At 42.7% G+C, this 17,752-nt stretch overlaps 1 protein-coding gene across 1 annotated transcript in view; it reads right to left on the reverse strand.

The window, feature by feature from the left end:
• Positions 1-8,993: 8,993 nt before the first annotated feature.
• The window catches only part of LOC122559167 (oxytocin receptor-like), a 50,885-nt gene continuing 42,126 nt past the window's right edge, over positions 8,994-17,752 (reverse strand). Inside the window, exon 3 of the mRNA XM_043708542.1 lies at positions 8,994-11,345. Within this exon, the coding sequence (XP_043564477.1) occupies positions 11,083-11,345 (263 nt within the window). The 3' untranslated portion in view covers positions 8,994-11,082. The remainder of the gene's footprint in view (positions 11,346-17,752) is intronic.

The following is a 17,752-nucleotide window of genomic DNA, read 5'->3' on the forward strand; positions in this document are numbered from 1 at the left end:
GCTATAGGATGGTATTAAATTGGAGATAGTTCAGAAAAGATTTACAAGGATGTTGCTGGGATTGGAGGGTTTGAGTTATAAAGAAAGGCTGGATAAGCTGAGACTAGTGTCCCTGGAGTATAGAAGGTTGAGGGCTTGCCTTTGAGAGCTTTTCAAAATCATGAGGGGCATAGATAACATGAAAAGCAAAAGGCTTTTTCCCAGGATGGGGGAGTTCAAAACCAAGGTGTATATTTTTACGGTAACAGGAAAAATAATTAAAAAGGCAACTTTTTCACACAGAAGGTGGTTCGTATGTGGATTGAGCTGGCAGCGGAAGTGGTAGATGCAGACAGTTTCAACATTTAAAAAACATTTGGACAGCTGCATGAATAGGAAAGATATACAGGGATATGGGCCAAATGCAGACAAGTGGGACTAGTTTAGTTTGGGAAACCTGGTCAGCATGGATGAGTTGGACTGAAGGGTCTAATTCCATGCAGCATGACTGTATGACTATAATAGAATTGGGCGGGATTGGTGAAAGCAGCTAACCATTTTAGAACCTGACAGTGCCTTTTGGGGAAAGGACAGGAAAACATATCTGGGGCCACCTGCAAATTGGTGCAATTTGCACCAGGTTGGTGGACATCAGGCGAGGTTTAGGCATTGAGCGCTGGGAATCAAAGGCAGATAAATGGCAATAACGTTGAGGTTAGCTGTAATGCAATTAAATGGCAGAAACAGCTGCAGGGCTGAGCTCTTCTGTATATCTGCCCAGGAGGATACCAGTCATTTGGGTCTATACTTGCCTTACAGTTTCTGAGCAATAGTGGAGTTTTTCATGTCCTACGGCAGTTCTGTCATTGATCAGACATTTGTCTTTCCTGTTTCACTGATTATTAGCATCCTTCGTGTGGTTGTTAGGTGAGTGTATTACATTTTCAAAGGTAATGCTGCTTCTTCCATCTCCTTCTGAAACTGTAGCAACTGCAGCATAGACATTAGCTAGGTGACCTTTAGCAATGAAGCTTTTGACAGGGCTCCCCACAGGACTTCATCTTGAAAGGATTCCTTTTCAGGAAGTACAAGCCCTCTCCTCGGTAACTCTCTCAACTCTGAGATCAGGATGTGGGCACAGTGCCAGTGAACACATTTGCTGTTGATCATCGGGGCACTCAGCCAACTGCCAAGACCCCAGAAGGTTGCATACCACAGACTTCGTTAAGTGGGAGTGAGATGCCTCCTCTGTGTTCAGTAGTATTTTTATCACTGTCTTCTCCTCCAGACATGCCCTGTGCAGTGGTGGTGACCCCTGGCTTTGCAGGTTGCACAAGTGTACTGGTATATCACCTATTTGTTTGCATGTGATATTCCCAAGCGTCTGCTGCCCTGATCCATCTAGGTGGTTGAGGTTGTCAGGCTTGGAAGTTCATTTTGAAAGAGTCTCGGTGATTTACTTCAGTGTTTTTTGTAGACAGTACACACTGCTGCCACTGTGCATCAGTGGTGAATGGAGTGAATGTTTAAGATGGTGAGTGCGGGTGCCATTGAAGTGGGCTGCTTTATCCTGGAGAATGTCTTCAATATAATTGAAGTTTGCATGCGAATGAAGAGTATCCCATTACACTTGTAACTTGGGCCAATGAGCAGACATTAAGGAGTCAGGAGACTGCAAAATGCCAGCCTCTGACCTGTTCTTGTGGATACAGAACTTATACTGCTAGTCTATGTCAGGTTTTGATCCATAGTGGCTCTGTCGATGGTGAAGGATTCAGTAAAGTTATTGAATCGAAAAGTGTGGTGCTGGAAAAGCACAGCAGATAAGGTAGCATCCGAGGAGCAGAAAAATCGACCTTTCGGACATAAAACCTTAATCAGGAATACATTCCCAAAACATTGATTCTCTTGCTCCTTGGATGCTGCCTGACCTGCTGTGCTTTTCCAACGCCACACTTTTCAACTCTGATCTCCATGATCTGCAGTCCTCACTTTCTCTTAAAGCTATTGAATGTCAAGCGATGGCAATTGGGCTTGTGGTGGAGATTGTCATTGCTTAAAACAAGTAGTGCAGGTGCTTTGTGCTATTTATCAACCTGTGCCTGAACTTTGTTCAGTGCTTGCTACATGTGAACATGGACTACTTCAGTATCTGGGGAGTTGCGAATAGTGCTAAACATTATGCGATCATTCACGAATATCCCCCACTTAGAGTCATAGAGATGTACAGCACGGAAACAGACCCTTCAGTCCAAGTAGTACAGGTCAACCAGATATCCCAACCTAATCTGGTCCCATTTGCCAGCACTTGGTCCATATCCCTCCAAACCCTTCCTATTCATATATCATCCAGATGCCTTTTAAATGTTGTAATTGTACCAGCTTCCACCACTTCCTCTTATAGCTCCCTCCATACACATACTACCCTATGCCTGAAAAGGTTTCCCCTTAGGTCCCTTTTATTTCTTTCCCCTCTCACCCTAAACATATGCCCTCGAGTTCTGTACTCCCCCACCCCAGGGAAAAGACCATGTCTATTTACCCGATTCATGTCTTTTATGATTTTATAAACCTCTGTAAAGTCACCCCTCAGCCTCCAACGGTTCAGGGAAAACAGCCCCAGCCTGTTCAGCCTCTCCCTATAGCTCAAATCCTCCAACCCTGCCAACATCCTTGTAAATCTTTTCTGAACCCTTTCAAGTTTCACAACATCCTTCCGATAGGAAGGAGACCAGAATTGCATGCAATATTCCAACAGTGGCCTAACCAATGTCCTGTACAGCCGCAACATGACCTCCCAACTCCTGTACTCAATACTCTGACCAATAAAGGAAAGCATACCAAACGCCTTCTTCACTATCCTATCTACCTGCGACTCCACTTTCAAGGAGCTATGAACCTGCACTCCAAGGTCTCTTTGTTCAGCAACACTCCCTCGGACCTTACCATTAACTGTATAAGTCCTGCTAAGATTTGCTTTCCCAAAATGCAGCACCTCGCATTTATCTAAATTAAACTCCATCTGCCACTACTCAGCCCATTGGCCCATCTGTTCAAGATCCCGTTGTAATCTGAGGTAACCTTCTTCACTGTCCACTCCACCTCCAATTTTGGTGTCATATGGAAACTTACTAACTATACCTCCTATGTTCATATCCAAATCATTTATATAAATGCCAAAAAGTAGTGGACCTAGCACTGATCCTTGTGGCACTCCACTGGTGACAGGCTTCCAGTCTGAAAAACAACCCTCCACCACCACCCTCTGTCTTCTACCTTTGAGCCAGTTCTGTATCCAAATGGCTAGTTCTCCCTGTGTTCTGTGAGACCTAACCTTGCTAATCAGTCTCCCATGGGGAACCTTGTCGTGACGCCTTACTGAAATCCATACAGATCACATCTACTGCTCTGCCCTCATCATCCTCTTTGTTACTTTTTCAAAAAAACTCAATCAAGTTCGTGAGACATGATTTCCCACGCACAAAGCCATGCTGACTATTCCTAATCAGTCCTTGCCTTTCCAAATCCTGTCCCTCAGGATTCCCTCCAACAACCTGCCCACTTCTGACCTGATAATGAAGGGAACGTGGTAGATGAGGCACCTGAAGATGCTTCGGCCTTTTCAGGCCTTTTCAGGCCGAGGACACGACCCCGAGGAACTCTATCCTCAGCAGAAATGGCTTAGGGCTGAAATCAACAACTGTTACCATCTTGCTGTATATTAAGTACGGCTCCAACTTTTGTGGACAGGGCACACTTGTAGCATCTCTTCTGTAATGTGGACTCCATACTGAAAAACAATAGATGATTGCAGCCATCAAACTCTTTGTCACAGGGCAAGTTTGAGGTGGAGACCAAGCAGCTTTTATTGGAAAATTAGAATTCGAAGAAGGGCTGGTGCATTTAAGACGGGCCGAATGGATTCATTTCTGCAATACAACGGCAGTCTGAAGCTGGACACAAAGCAGAATTTCAGCCAAGAATGTGCAGGAATCTGCTAGACATGCAGCACTTAAGACATCAAGAAGCAGCGCTGACAGGAGATGGGTATGAAGGACTCAAATCACTCACTGAACAACTGGTCTTCAAATCCCACAAGTTACGGCTGCCATCTCATCAATTCACCCACGCACATTGTGGTGTAGCACTGGAATCTGTACACTGGGTGTGACTGCAAATACTCTTGTTGGCTTGTTCCTCTGGTTTGTGCTGCCATTGCTCAGTCCTTGGCAGCAGACCTGGCTATATCAGGGGCAGGAGGAAGATTCGAAAGGCAATTGCAGTCAGAGATTCAATAGCAGGGGGAATAGATGGATATTTCTGTTGCTGCAGGCATGAATCCAGGATAGTATGTTGTTCCCTAAGGGCAGGGCCAAAGATGCCACTAATTGGATATACAGCACTTTGTGTTTGTGTGTGTGTCTGTGCGTGCTGTGTCTGTGTTGTGTGTCTGTGTGTGTTGTGTGTCTGTGTGTGCATGTGTGTCTGCGTGTGTGTCTGCGTGTTTGTGTGTGTTGTGTGTCTGTGTGTGTTGTGTGTCTGTGTGTGCATGCATGTGTATGCATGTGAGCAGATAGCAGCTATGGTCACTGAGGTATGAGGTCCTTTAGGCAGAGGTTAGAATGCTAAGAAAGAATCCAGCAATAAGGATTTCAAAGATTCCCAGCACAACACAGTAAATATATAAACAGGGCAAGAACTGAGGAACATGTAGGAATAAGGACTTCAGATTCCTGGGATATTGGGATTGGTAATGGGGAAGATATATACAGGTCAGGCAGTTTGCACCCCTACTGGTGATCCTTTCAGGATTATTTGTTAGTGCTATTGGGTTTAAACTAACAATAAGAAGATGGACACTGAGAGGTGATGATTAGAAAACTTCAAGTTACAGGTTGGACAGACAGCTACGGTAGGAAATAGAAAGGTATTAGGTAATTTATACACCACAAATGGGACAGAAGGGGGCCATTTGGCCAGGCTGGCTGACTGCAAAGCAATTCAGTCAATCTTAATCCTCCACTTGATCCCTATAGCCCTGCCATGTTATCTCACCCGGGGGAGGCACTCGGATTCAAAGTGCACCATACGAGATGGTGGACTTTGAGTTCAAAAAAGATCTGGAATTATGAATCTAATGATACCCATTGTTGATTGTCTGGATCATGAATGCCCTACAGGGAAGGAAATCTGCTGTCCTTACCTGGTCTGGCGTATATGTGACAGTCTAGAAATATGCGTAACTCTTAACTGCCCTCTGGACAATTGCGGATGGGCAATAAATACTGGCCTGTGAAAGAATTAAACAAAGGACACATCCAATTCCTTTAAGAATTATTAATTGCTTTCACTTCCACCAAGCTTTTGGATTCCAGGTCATTACCACTCACAGCATAACTCACTTATTTCCAACATTTTCCCATGCATCTCCTATCCAAAGTCTTCAATCTGTCTCCCCTGACCATGACACTTAGCCAATGAAAACAGGGCTTCCGTGTCTACTTTATCCAAGCATGTTGTAACATCATATTCCTCGAGCAAATTTCCTCTCTATTTACTTTTCTCCCAAACAGCTCCCAAATTCTCTAACCTTATCTTGTAAGTGAAATCCCCTATTCCTGGAATCATGCCAGCAATTCTCCTGTCTACTCTCAAGGACTCCAACATCCTTCTTAAAGTGTTGATCAGAACTGGATGGAATACTGTAGTTGGGGTCTAGCCAGAGATTTATAGAGATTCAGCATAACCTCCCTACCTTTGCACTGGACTTTTGATTCCCACACAAGGTGGGAATAAAGTCAGGACAAGGTAAAATATTGTGGGTGGGGCTTGAATTTCAAAAACCACCTTCCATCTCTGCTACTCTCAGGGGAAAATGTTTGAGGCATGACTCCGCACACAGCACTTGAGATGTCTGGCCTAGGGGCAATTCATCCTTCATCTCCAACACAATATTCAAAGAGTCATACAGGTACAGAAGAGGCCCATGTAAGAAACATTTAGACAGGTGCATGGATGGGATAAGTATGGAGGGATGTGGGCCTAACGCAGGCAAGTGGGACTAGTTTAATTGTGAAAACTGAGCAGCATGGACAAGTTGAGCTGAAGGGCTTGTTTCCATGCTGCAGACATTCATGACTCTATGACTCTGTACCACCAAAACTACAGTAAATCTACAGTAATCCCACCTTCCAGCACTGGGCTCACGGCCTTGCATGTTATGACATTTCAAGTGCTCATCTAAGTACTTTTTAAAGGTAGTAAGGTTACAAATTCCAACTACCCTGCAGTGCATTCCAAACTCCCACCAGCTCTTCTGTGAAAAACATTTTCCTCAAATTCCCTCTGTACCTCCTGCCTTTCACCTTAAAATTGTGCCCCGTTTTTTATTGAGCCTTCGCCTAAGGAGAACGTCTGCTTCCTATCCATGCTCATTATAATCTTATCCATCTCTGTTTAGGTTGCTTCTCAATCTTCTCTGCTCCAAAGAAACTAACCCAGGCTTATCCAGTCTCTCTTCCTAGCTAAAGTGCTTCACACTGAGCAATATCATGGTGAACAGTACAAGCTGACTAAGCTTGTAAATTTCGAGGGAAACCTGCAGAGGAGTTGGGAACCATCGGACAAATAAGTTTAAAGATTCTTGCCAATGTCTCCTCATATTTACTCTACCTCCCCATGCACCCTCATATCTCCTCTGTATCTCATTCCCCCTGTACCCATGCTCCTTCTCTACCCCTTCCATTATTCCCACATATTTTTCATGTTACCTCTACAATCTCCATATCTATTCTTCCATTATCCACTATATACATTTATGGAATCATTGAGCCATTGGCAAGTCTTGCAAGTTTCTGTAATGGTCCCGAAATGACATAATAAGCAATATGGCTTTGAAATCTCCTTTTCAAAGCAATTGCTCATCTAATAACCTTCTAAAAGTGCCAATTAAACATAGATATTTGAAGTGTCAATTATAAAGGTAACAACGTTTGACATTATCCAAATCAACAAAAAGGTATTGGGAAATAAATCAAAGAAGGAAATGCAAAATAATAAACTTATTATAATGTCATAAAGCCATCAAGCAAACTAACCTTCAATCTGTGTTATCAGATGCCTGCTAAACTAAACCCAGTTTTCATTATTGGAACTCAGCCCAGCATTCATAACACTAACCTGTGGCAACTATATCAACAGAAGCAGTTTGAACAGACGGTCAGACATCGTGCATGATCTTACGTTTATGCAGTTGTAAGATCAACAGCACAGTGAAAGGATTTCATTGACTGAACTTGTTCAAAGCGTGTGCTTTCACTGCTTTGGGGATGATTTCCCAGACTTTGTAAGTTGCTTTGGAGCTTTTGCCTTTTAGCTGCATTTCTCAGCTGTTGGTCTTCATAGCAGCAGACAAGCTGTCGATGCAGCTGCATTTTGGACTTCAGTTCAGCAACAAAAAGAACAACAAAAAGAGGAACAACAACGCTGTGACACTAGAGGGAGAAGAAACAATATTCTCCTTGACCACTGATACTCCACAGGATACAACCTTTTGAAAGATCTCTTGAATGTGACAATCTCTGTCAGTCCACCAGGATCTGGGATTTCCTATTGTGTTGGCCGCCACTTGTTGTGTGCAAATGCAGGGTCTGCCAGCTCTCACTGAAGATACCTGACAAGAAAGACTCGCGACTACGCAGTCCTCATTTTCAGCAATGTAAGGGAATCTTCTCCTTCATTAGAGTGCATGCTAGCTACACTGGAATTGGCAGCTAACCCACTAAATAAAAAAACCTATCAATGACTTGTCAATGTCTACACTTTACAGAAGTACTATTGACAATTTAGAGAATCACTGAAGTGTTACAGCATAAAAAGAGGCTATTCAGCCCATCATGCCTGCACTAGCACATTTAATGAGCATCATTACTTCGTGCTAATTTGCTGCTTTTTCCTCATATCCTTGCACACCATTTTTTTCTCCAAATAATCATCCAATTCCCAATTACAGCAATATTTCCCCTGTGCCATCTGAACCATATTGCCAGGCTCAGTCCAAGTGAGAGACGGTCACTTATTCTCCTTCCCAGAATTTACGACCAGGCATTTAAATTTGAGAAGCTGCACAGAGTCCCAATGAGAGGGCTTCCAGTGTGAAAGATGGTAGCATGTGAGATCAGGGTTGTTTTCTGCAATGTAGCAGTCAGTGTGGCAAGTAAAGGGGGCATGATGTGGTTAGTTACAGGTACACTGGGAGGGCTTCTAGATATGCCTGGGACCCACACCACTTCTCTGCCCCAATTCCTATCTGTCACCAGCACTGAATGGTTCCCCATTACCTCTGGAGGCCAACCAGGAAATCTCAGTCAGCCTCTATTAACTGGTCTTCAGGGACCCTTAAAAAGGCTTGTTGGTTGGTACCCTCCACAAAGGAAGCCTGGGGGACGGGTGGCTTCAGAGACAGTCAGGATCCCTAGCAGGAGGCTCAGCCTCAATGAGAGGGGAGGAACATCAGTCCCATGAGTCTTTTGTTGATCATGAGCAGCTGACACACTCAATTCCTGTGTCCCAGCTCCTCATGTTAAATCTAGGAGAAAGAAAATAAGTGAAAGAAAGACAAATTTAGCAATAAGTGAGTGCATGTTCCCCTTGAGTTGGTCGGAATGGCTGGTGTCACCAAGGGCACTATTACACTGAGACCTTTGAACACTGCAGGAATGCAGAGATTCGTGTCATTGGGAATCGCTGCCCCTTCCAAGTCCATGGCTTTTGCATGATGCAAGCAGCAATTTTTGTTCTTGGTGGGCTGGTCAGAAAGCTGCTGCATAAGGATGAGAATGGGCACAAGGAGGTCCCTGTGGCATTTTTGGTTCAGTGAGAATGTGAACCTGCTGGAAGAGATATGGTGTGATGGCCACAAGGTTTGTAATAAAGCTGAAACAAAACATGTTATGGATATACTTTTGGATAAAAGGGTCACCAGATCTTCCAAAAAAATCCTCCAAGCACAAGTGTATGTGGAACAGGGTATGTTTAATAATGAATAGAAATCTCATGACAATATCATCTCAGAACACAATGGCATTTTATAATTTTGTCTTTCACCTCAGTAACTTCTTCCTCTATCCCTTATATATCCAAATTACCTTATCCAAGATAGGAAGAGCCACAACCCCTCGCAAATATCCCAGACTCTTATGATTGTTGCACTTTATCCCATCCCTAATGTGCGCTTTAGATTCTCGAAATTGGATACTCACAGGGCCCATGGAAAATTCTCTATGTTTGGACTACAGGAACAAGGGAGATAGAAGTAGGCCTTTCTGCCTCTTTAATCTGCTCTGTCATTCTAGATCATGCTGATCAGCTATCTCAATGCTACTTCCCTGCACTATCGCCATACCCTTTAATGTAATTAGTAACTAGAAATGTAGGAAGTTCTGTCTTGGATGTCCCCAATGATCGAGTTTCCACAGCTGTCTGGGGTACAGAATCCCAAAGATTCACCATTCACAAGAACGAAGCAATTCCTCCTCATCTCAGTTCCAAGTGGCTTGCCTCTTGATAATCTGACCATTCCACCAATTACAATGGCTGATTGCAGGAGAAAGTTTGAGAAAATCCTTAGGTTAGTCTCTAACATCCCAATGTAGATGACACCTCAAAAACCTAATTGATAATCCTGTTCAGCACTGAAGATGAATATGAAGCGATCCATAGAGAGTGATAATTTGGTCCAGCGCTTTTGGGAATTGTGAGTCATTCTGGGATCTACAATCTTTTTGAGTGGAACATACTTTCCATCTTTATTCCTTTGAATGACTATCAATGTTACCGATGTATCTGAATTAGGCCATAACATTCCTTAACCTTACTGTACCATTTCATTAAATTATAGCCAATCTGAATAGTGACCTTCAACAAATAAGATCACCAGTGTTACAGAAATAAAGCTACAGGGATAAACTGAACAACCTTCCATTTTTCAGGCAGAGGATAATGAAACTTAATCACTCACGTTCCCTCCACGCATTGCCTTATCAATAGCCTCTAATCCGAAGGGACCAAATGTTTGGAGATACCTGACTTCAAGGTCACTCAATGAAAATATTGCATCATCCCATATATCCAGCTATCTGGAAAATAATTCAACAAGTATCGATGAGCTGAAGTTACAGCTCATGGATCAGGGAAAATGTCCAAAAGGGTACATTGTTTCCCTCCCCACCAACTCCCACACTTCTTACGAACTAGTAACATGACATGAGTAAATGCCCAGAAAAAAAGTGCCTCAACACCAACAAAATAATGAATGAATCAAAATAAATACAGAATAAGCATTCTAGTACACAACAGAAACACAAACTGACAACAAGTATGTAGTGGCACCCTGGAAAAAAAAACCTACTTGTACAGACCAATGGTTGTTTCAAATTGCTGGTGTGGAGGTGGTGAGAAGGCACAAAGATGCAGAGGGGGACCTGCTTAAATCATTGTCACAACCTTAGTCAGGCTAGTGCTGGCAATCACAGGACATCAAAAAGGTGCTGGTTTGTTTCCTGGTCACACCATCCACCTGCATCCCCAACAACTGAGGGTGCTAACCCAAGCATCCATTCCCCTGAGAAGGGTTCTTGTGGCCCAATGGTAATGTCCCACTAGAAGGCCTGGGATCATGTCCTACCCGCTTCAGAGGTGTGTCACAGTATTCCTGAACAGGCTGTTTAAAGTTATCTACTCCACTCTCCCGGCTAGGCCTTCTCCAACCCTGTTTTGTCAGCAGGGTAGCTGTGTAAATGCCCAATGGACACCAGGCGTCAATGAATACCAGTCAGGAACAGGAACCATTGTACCACTGCATTCCTCTTGTTATTTAATCTCCGCTAGCTGCCTTTTCCTGGTGGAGCATAACCCACAGGACCCAGCCACTATAAGGACAAGCTTTTATCAGTGCATCAAAATCCACTGGAGAGGAATTAGAACTTATCGCTCATAATTAGCACATCATTTTACATCATGGATAAAGGCCAGGGAAACATAGAGAAAGGCCTCGGCAGTCTGGCCCTCACATACACACAAAGAAAGAGTTGCCCAGGACTTGCTTTACTGCTCATGCTGCTGATGAAGTGAAAGGCTCTTCTGACTGCTCGAGCTCTTGAGGCTGATGGCGAGGGTGGAGGAGTTGCTTTTCTTGCTGCAGGTCAGCTCGTTGCTGGGCTGCTCGGGTTTGCTGAGCTTCGGGGAGCAGCAGCAGAGCAGTCGCTGGACCAGGTCGTGGAACAGCCGGCCAGTGAAGAACATGTAGATCCAAGGGTTACAGCAGCTGTTGAGACTTGCCAGCAGCATGGCGATGACAAATAGCCAATCTGTGGTGAGATTAGAAATAGGAAAAGAGGGCCGTTAACACTGACCATCACCCTGTTTGTACAGAATCAGAAGAACACAAGGAACAGGAGTTAGCCAGTTGACGACTCAAGCCTGCTTTCATGGCTGTTGTGATCATGGCCTTAACTTCACTTACCATGGTTTCCCACCCTACCTCTTGGCTCCCTTGGAGGTCAAAATCTTGAATATACTAAGCCAGCCTTCACTGCTCCCTGGGTAGCAAATTCCAGAGATTAATGACTTCTGAGAGAAGAAATTCCTCCTCACTATAATCATAAATGTGAGAAATCATTTTGAAACCATGTGTCTCCACTCCAAATTCCTCCACAAGAGGTGACACCCTTTGGCATGACCTCTGTCAAACCCCTTCAACACAATCACCTCTCATTCTTCTAATCTCCAATGAGTATAGGCCTAACCAGCACAACCTTTGCTCAGACGGCAAACCCTTCATCTGCAGGAATCAGCCTTTTGAATCTCCTCTGAAATATCTCCAGTTCAAGCTTATCCCTCATCATTTTCATCTTAAACACCATGTTTTAGTCCAAAAAGCCAGCTGGTGAAGGATAAAAGTGAAGCAAATCTTCACACACTTCTACATTTATTTAACAAGTATTACATTACAAACACACACCTTGAAATCCAACAATGACGGTTTTAGTTTGTGTCTTGGGATCAGGATTCCCTTAAGGTTAACATGTGGGCTCAGTTGGTGGTGGGGAAGGTAAATGCAAGATTATCATTCATTTTAAAAGGCCAGAATACAAGAGATGCATGCTGAGCCCATACAAGGGTCTGACCAGACTACACTTGGAATATTGTGAGCAGTTCTGGAACCTCTAATGTAAAGAAAGATATGTTGGCATTGGAGGGGTCCAGAAGATATTTATAAGAATGATCCCAGGGATGGTGTGCTTGTCATATGAGGAGCAGCTGAGAACTCTGGATCTGTACTTGATGGAGTTTAGAAAGATAAGGGAGAATCTGATTGAAAGTTACAGAATACTGAAACGAGTGATATTGATAGAATGTGGAGAAGATCATTCCATTACTAGGAGAGACTAGGACGCGAGGGTACAGCCTCAGAGTGAAGGGATGACCCTTTAGAACTGAGATGAAGGAGGAATTTCTTTAGCCAGAGGGTGATGAATCTGTGAAACTCATTGCCCTGGAGGGCTGTTGAGGCCAATTCATTGAGTATACTTAAAATAGAGATAGGTAGGTTCTTGATTAGTAGGGGGTCAAGGGTTATGGGGATAAGGTAGAAGAATGGGGTTGAGAAATATATCAGCCATGATTGAATAGTGGAGCAGACTCAATGGGCTGAATGGCTTAATTATGCTCCTACACCGATGGTTTTATGCTCTGCATTATCTCATTCTTATTAACAGAGAGAAGGGTCAAGAGAGTTCTTAGTTAATGACTATGACCTGTATACAATTAAATACAAAAACAGATTCCCATCTCCCTCTTCGAGCAAAACTTAAAAGTTAATATGCACAATCAAAATTTCAAAACAGCTTAAAGTCAAAAACATTCATATTATGCAAAGTGTTACTTTGTGACAGGTCCTCTAGGATTCTTGTACATGAATTTATTTTTGTAAAGCTTTCAAAAATGTGATGACTTGCATCCACTTACTGTAATTTTAGAGATTTTCCTTCTCTCCAGCACTGGTTTTAATCTAACAATGCAATTTTCCAATATTCCCTCACTGAAACCTTTCAAAAAGTGTACATTTATCCAGAATGAATGAATATTTACACATCAATCAATGAGTAAACTGTTTTCAGTTATGATAATTGTGCAATATCTCACTCAAAGTATTTGACAAATGTAATCCAATTTCATTGCTCTACTCAGATGGAACCAGTGTTTCAACAGTTGATGTAGTTTTAACAAACCTTCTTATTTTCTTAGCTTCTTGAAGTAAGGACTTTATTTCCCATTTCCAGTCCCATTGACTGGAGTAATCTTCAAGATCAGCATGTGAACTATTGTTAAACTGTCTAGTTTTCTACTCTTTAAGATACCTAACCACATGTTTATCCAGATTTAACTATGTTAATAAAAATGAAGCAAATCTTCACACACTTCTACATTTATTTAATAAATATTACATTACAAACACATACCTTGAAATCCAACAATGACAGTTTTAGTTTGTGTCTTGGGATCAGGATTCCCTTAAGGTTAACATGTGGGCTCAGTTGGCTCTTAATTTGCTCTTAATACATTCCTGACCTTAAGGCATTTTAAGACAGTAGTTAACTACAATGCATCAAAACTAACAAGCAGCCAGCTCAACTGACCAATCAAGTTTCATGATTTCTCTTTCTCTTATTTATATATAAAACACCACCTTTCCGCGAAAATCGGGAGGATTTGGATTGTTGATTAAACATTATTCCAGACTGGCTCTGTTTCATTTCTAAAAGCAACACATTTACACCTCCCGCAAGCCAAACACCCACATTTAAATTTTGTCTGAATCTTACCCATTATACATTTATCAAGTTCCTCTTGAAAGTGCCTTTGCAGGTAGACAGGGTGGTAAAGAAGGCATTTGGCACGGTTGCCTTCACAGGTCAGAGCACTGTGCATAGGAGTTGGGATGTACAAGACGTTGGTTAGGCCACTTTTAGAATATTGTGTACAATTCTGGTCGCCATGGTATAGGAAGGATGTTGTTAAACTAGAAAGGGTACAGAAAAAATTTACAAGAATGTTGCTGGGACTAAAGGGTTTGAGCTATAGGGAGAGGCTGAATAGAGTGGGGGTTTCTTTTCTTGGAGCGTCAGAGGCTGAGGGGTGACCTTATAGAGGTTTATAAAATCATGAGGTGCATGGAGAAGCTGAATAGCCAAGGTCTTTCTCCAAGGGTAAGGAGACCAAAACTAGACAGCATAGGCTTTAGGTGAGAGGGGAAAGATTTAAAAGGGGCCTAAAAGGCAACATTTTCACACAGGGGCTGGTGCGTGTATGGAATGAGCTGCCGGAGGAAGTGGTGGAGGTGGGTCCAATAACAACATTTAAAAGACATTTGGACAGGTACATAGATAAGAACGGTTTAGAGGGATATGGGCCAAATGCTAGCAAATGGGACTAGTTCAGTTTAGGAAGCCCAGTCAGCATGGACAAGGTGGGCCAGAGGGCTTGTTTCCATGCTGTCAGACTCTATGAATTATCTGCATGCACAGAAAGACAGCCTGTCATGAAGTATTCCTTCATGATACTAAAGGGAACTGCGGGATCCGCTAATAGTGGAGCACAACCTATTTTCAGCAAAAATAAACACCCACACCAAAAATACCAAACCTCAACATAAATTCCAATATTTCACCAATTTAATTCCCTATGCTTTGCTCTCTTTTTTAATTTGTCAAGATCATAGTTTTATAGCCACCAAGACTTGACTATCATGGTCACTTCTGCTTCTAGTTCTGTTTGAGATTGTTTTGTGCCCTTTATTCCATTGTGTAATCTATTCAAGTACAGCTCCTACTTATGTCTGGGAGGCTACTGCTGTTAAATTGTCCTAATTTACCACCTGAGGGTGTTACTCCAGTATTTGGTCTCTTTCCAACACTGGACTCACCATGAGTATTTGCACAATGCAAATTTTGAAGTAATGCCTTTGGAATCTGCTACGATGGGGACTCTGCAAGGTTCATGTGTGCAACTCCCAACCACACAGGAATAATGACCACCTGGCCCGTGGAAAATCCAGGCAACATTTGACAGATTTATTCGGATTCATTCAGAATGTGATAAGCAGGTGGATAAAGGGAAGCTTGTAGATACAGTCTATTTGGATTTCCGTATGATATTCAATGAAATTCCACATGGAAGATTACTACGCAAGGTAAGAGCTCATGGAGTTAAGGCTGATGTACATGTACACTCTCTCAAAACTGGTGGTGTATAAAACAGAGTTGTCTGAAAAATTGACAGTTGTTGAATGCGCCATGCATCTTTATTTTCTCAATTAAAATAATTGGACAATTTATGTTGTGAATACATGGTGCTGGGCTTATTATTGGTTTTGCTACTTACACTTCGCCTAATTCTTGTGTTTTGGGTGATCTTTGATTCCACCTGACCTTGATTAGCTTGAACGTCCCATTGTCCAAACCAAAATCCAGCAAAATCCACATCTGGCACAGCTTCAGCCTTGAGCCTGACAATTTTGAGAGGCTGTACATGTTATGTAATAGTGCAAATAGAGGATTATCTTACTAACAAGAAATAGACAGTAGGAAAAAAGTAGGTCATTTTCAGGTCACAAACTATAACTCATGCAGCCTGAATTAGTGCTGGGATCTCAATTATTTACAAACCATGTTAGTAACTTGGATGAAGGGGCTGAATATATTGCAGGCAATTTTACTGATGATACAAACATAGGTCAGAATGCGGTTTGTAAGGAGGATGCCAAAATGTTTGCAAAGGGATACGGATAGTGAGCACACAAAAATCCAAAAGATAGTCCAGTTCTGGTCGCCCTATTATAGGAAAGATGTGGATGCTTTGGAGAGGGTTCAGAGGATGCTGCCTGTACTGGAGGGCCTATCTTATGAAAAGAGGTTGACTGAGCTCGGGCGTTTTTCATTGGAGAAAAGGAGGAGGAGAGGGGACCTAATTGAGGTATACAAGATAATGAGAGGCATAGATAGAGTCGATAGCCAGAGACTATTTCCCAGGGCAAAAATGGCTAACACGAGGGGTCATAGTTTTAAGCTGGTTGGAGGAAAGTATAGAGGGGATGTCAGAGGCGGGTTCTTTACACAGAGAGTTGTGAGAGCATGGAATGCGTTGCCAGCAGCAGTTGTGGAAGCGAGGTCATTGGGGACATTTAAGAGACTGCTGGACATGCATATGGTCACAGAAATTTGAGGGTGCATACATGAGGATCAGTGATCGGCACAACATCATGGGCTGAAGGGCCTATTCTGTGCTGTACTGTTCTATGTTCTATAGAATTATGTTTTGGGAAGGTTTAAGGTTTTCCATTTTGGCAGGAAGAATAGTGAAGAATATTGTGTAATTTGAAAGGACAGTGTTATAGAGGGATCTGTGAGCTCTTGGTCTTGAATCTTAAAAAGTTAGCATCCAGGTACAGTAAGTAATTGGGAAGGCAAATAGAATATTGGAGGATGCAGTATGAAAATGGAAAATCTTGCTACAACTGTACAAGGCAATGGTAAGATCACACGTGGAATATTATGCACTGACTGGTCTCCCTATTTATGGAAGGCTCCATGTGCATTGGATGTAGTTCAAAGAAGGTTCACGAGCATGGTTCTAAGGGACTATGGTGTCTTATGAGGAAAGGTGGTAAAAGTTGGAAGTTGGGCATCACGGTGGCACAGTGGTTAGCACTGCTGCCTCACAGTGCCAGAAATCCGGGTTCACTTCCTGCCTCAGGTGACTGACTGTGTGGAGTTTGCACGTTCTCTCCGTGTCTGCGTGGGTTTCCTCCGGGTGCTCCGGTTTCCTCCCACAGTCCAAAAATGTGCAGGTTAGGTGAATTGGCCACGCGAAATTGCCCGTAGTGTAGGGGAATGGGTCTGGGTGGGGCGGGTCGGTGTGGACTTTCTGGACCAAAGGACCTGTTTCCACACTGTAAGTAATCTAATCTAATCTTTCCTCGCTGAAACTTAGAAAGATAAGAGATGATCTTATTGAAATACAAAGTTCTGAGGGGCTTGATAATGTCGATGCTGAGAGGATGTTTCCTCTCATAAGAGAATCCAGAAACAGTAGCACTGCTTTAAGATAAGGGGTTTCCTATTTAGAATGGAGATAGGGAGGAATTTCTTCTATCAGATTAATGTCAGCTTTTGAAATTCTCTTCACCAGAGAGCAGTGGAGGGTAGGTCATTGACGATATACAGGGCTGAGTTAGACAGATGTTTACACAGACGCTTGATTGACAGGGGAGTCAAGGTCAATGTGGTTAATGGTGTTAAGGATTCAATCACATTAGCTACGATCTTATTGAATGGAGGAGCAGGCTTGGTAGGTCCAATAGCCTCTTACTGTTCCTGTTTGTAATGATCTTATTAAGAGATTATTTCTCCTACCCATAGAGTCTAGAACTAGTTGGCAGGATCAGGGTCAATCATTTAAGACTGTGATGAGAAGTAACTTTTATTTACAGAAGGTGGTGAATTCCCTTTGGAATTCCTAGTGCCAGTGAGCTGTGAATTCTCCATCATTGCATATTTGTCAAGATAAAGATGAGTACATATATCCATTTCAGGACAATAAAGAGATATGGAAATCAACTGAGGAAATAAAAATGAGGTCAAAGATCATCTATGAATTGTTTAAGCAGTAAAGAAGACACAAGGAGGTTTACGGCCTACTCCTGGCCCTATTTGTG

Source organism: Chiloscyllium plagiosum, chromosome 18 (assembly GCF_004010195.1).
Source record: "Chiloscyllium plagiosum isolate BGI_BamShark_2017 chromosome 18, ASM401019v2, whole genome shotgun sequence".
NCBI classification, from domain to species: domain Eukaryota; kingdom Metazoa; phylum Chordata; class Chondrichthyes; order Orectolobiformes; family Hemiscylliidae; genus Chiloscyllium; species Chiloscyllium plagiosum.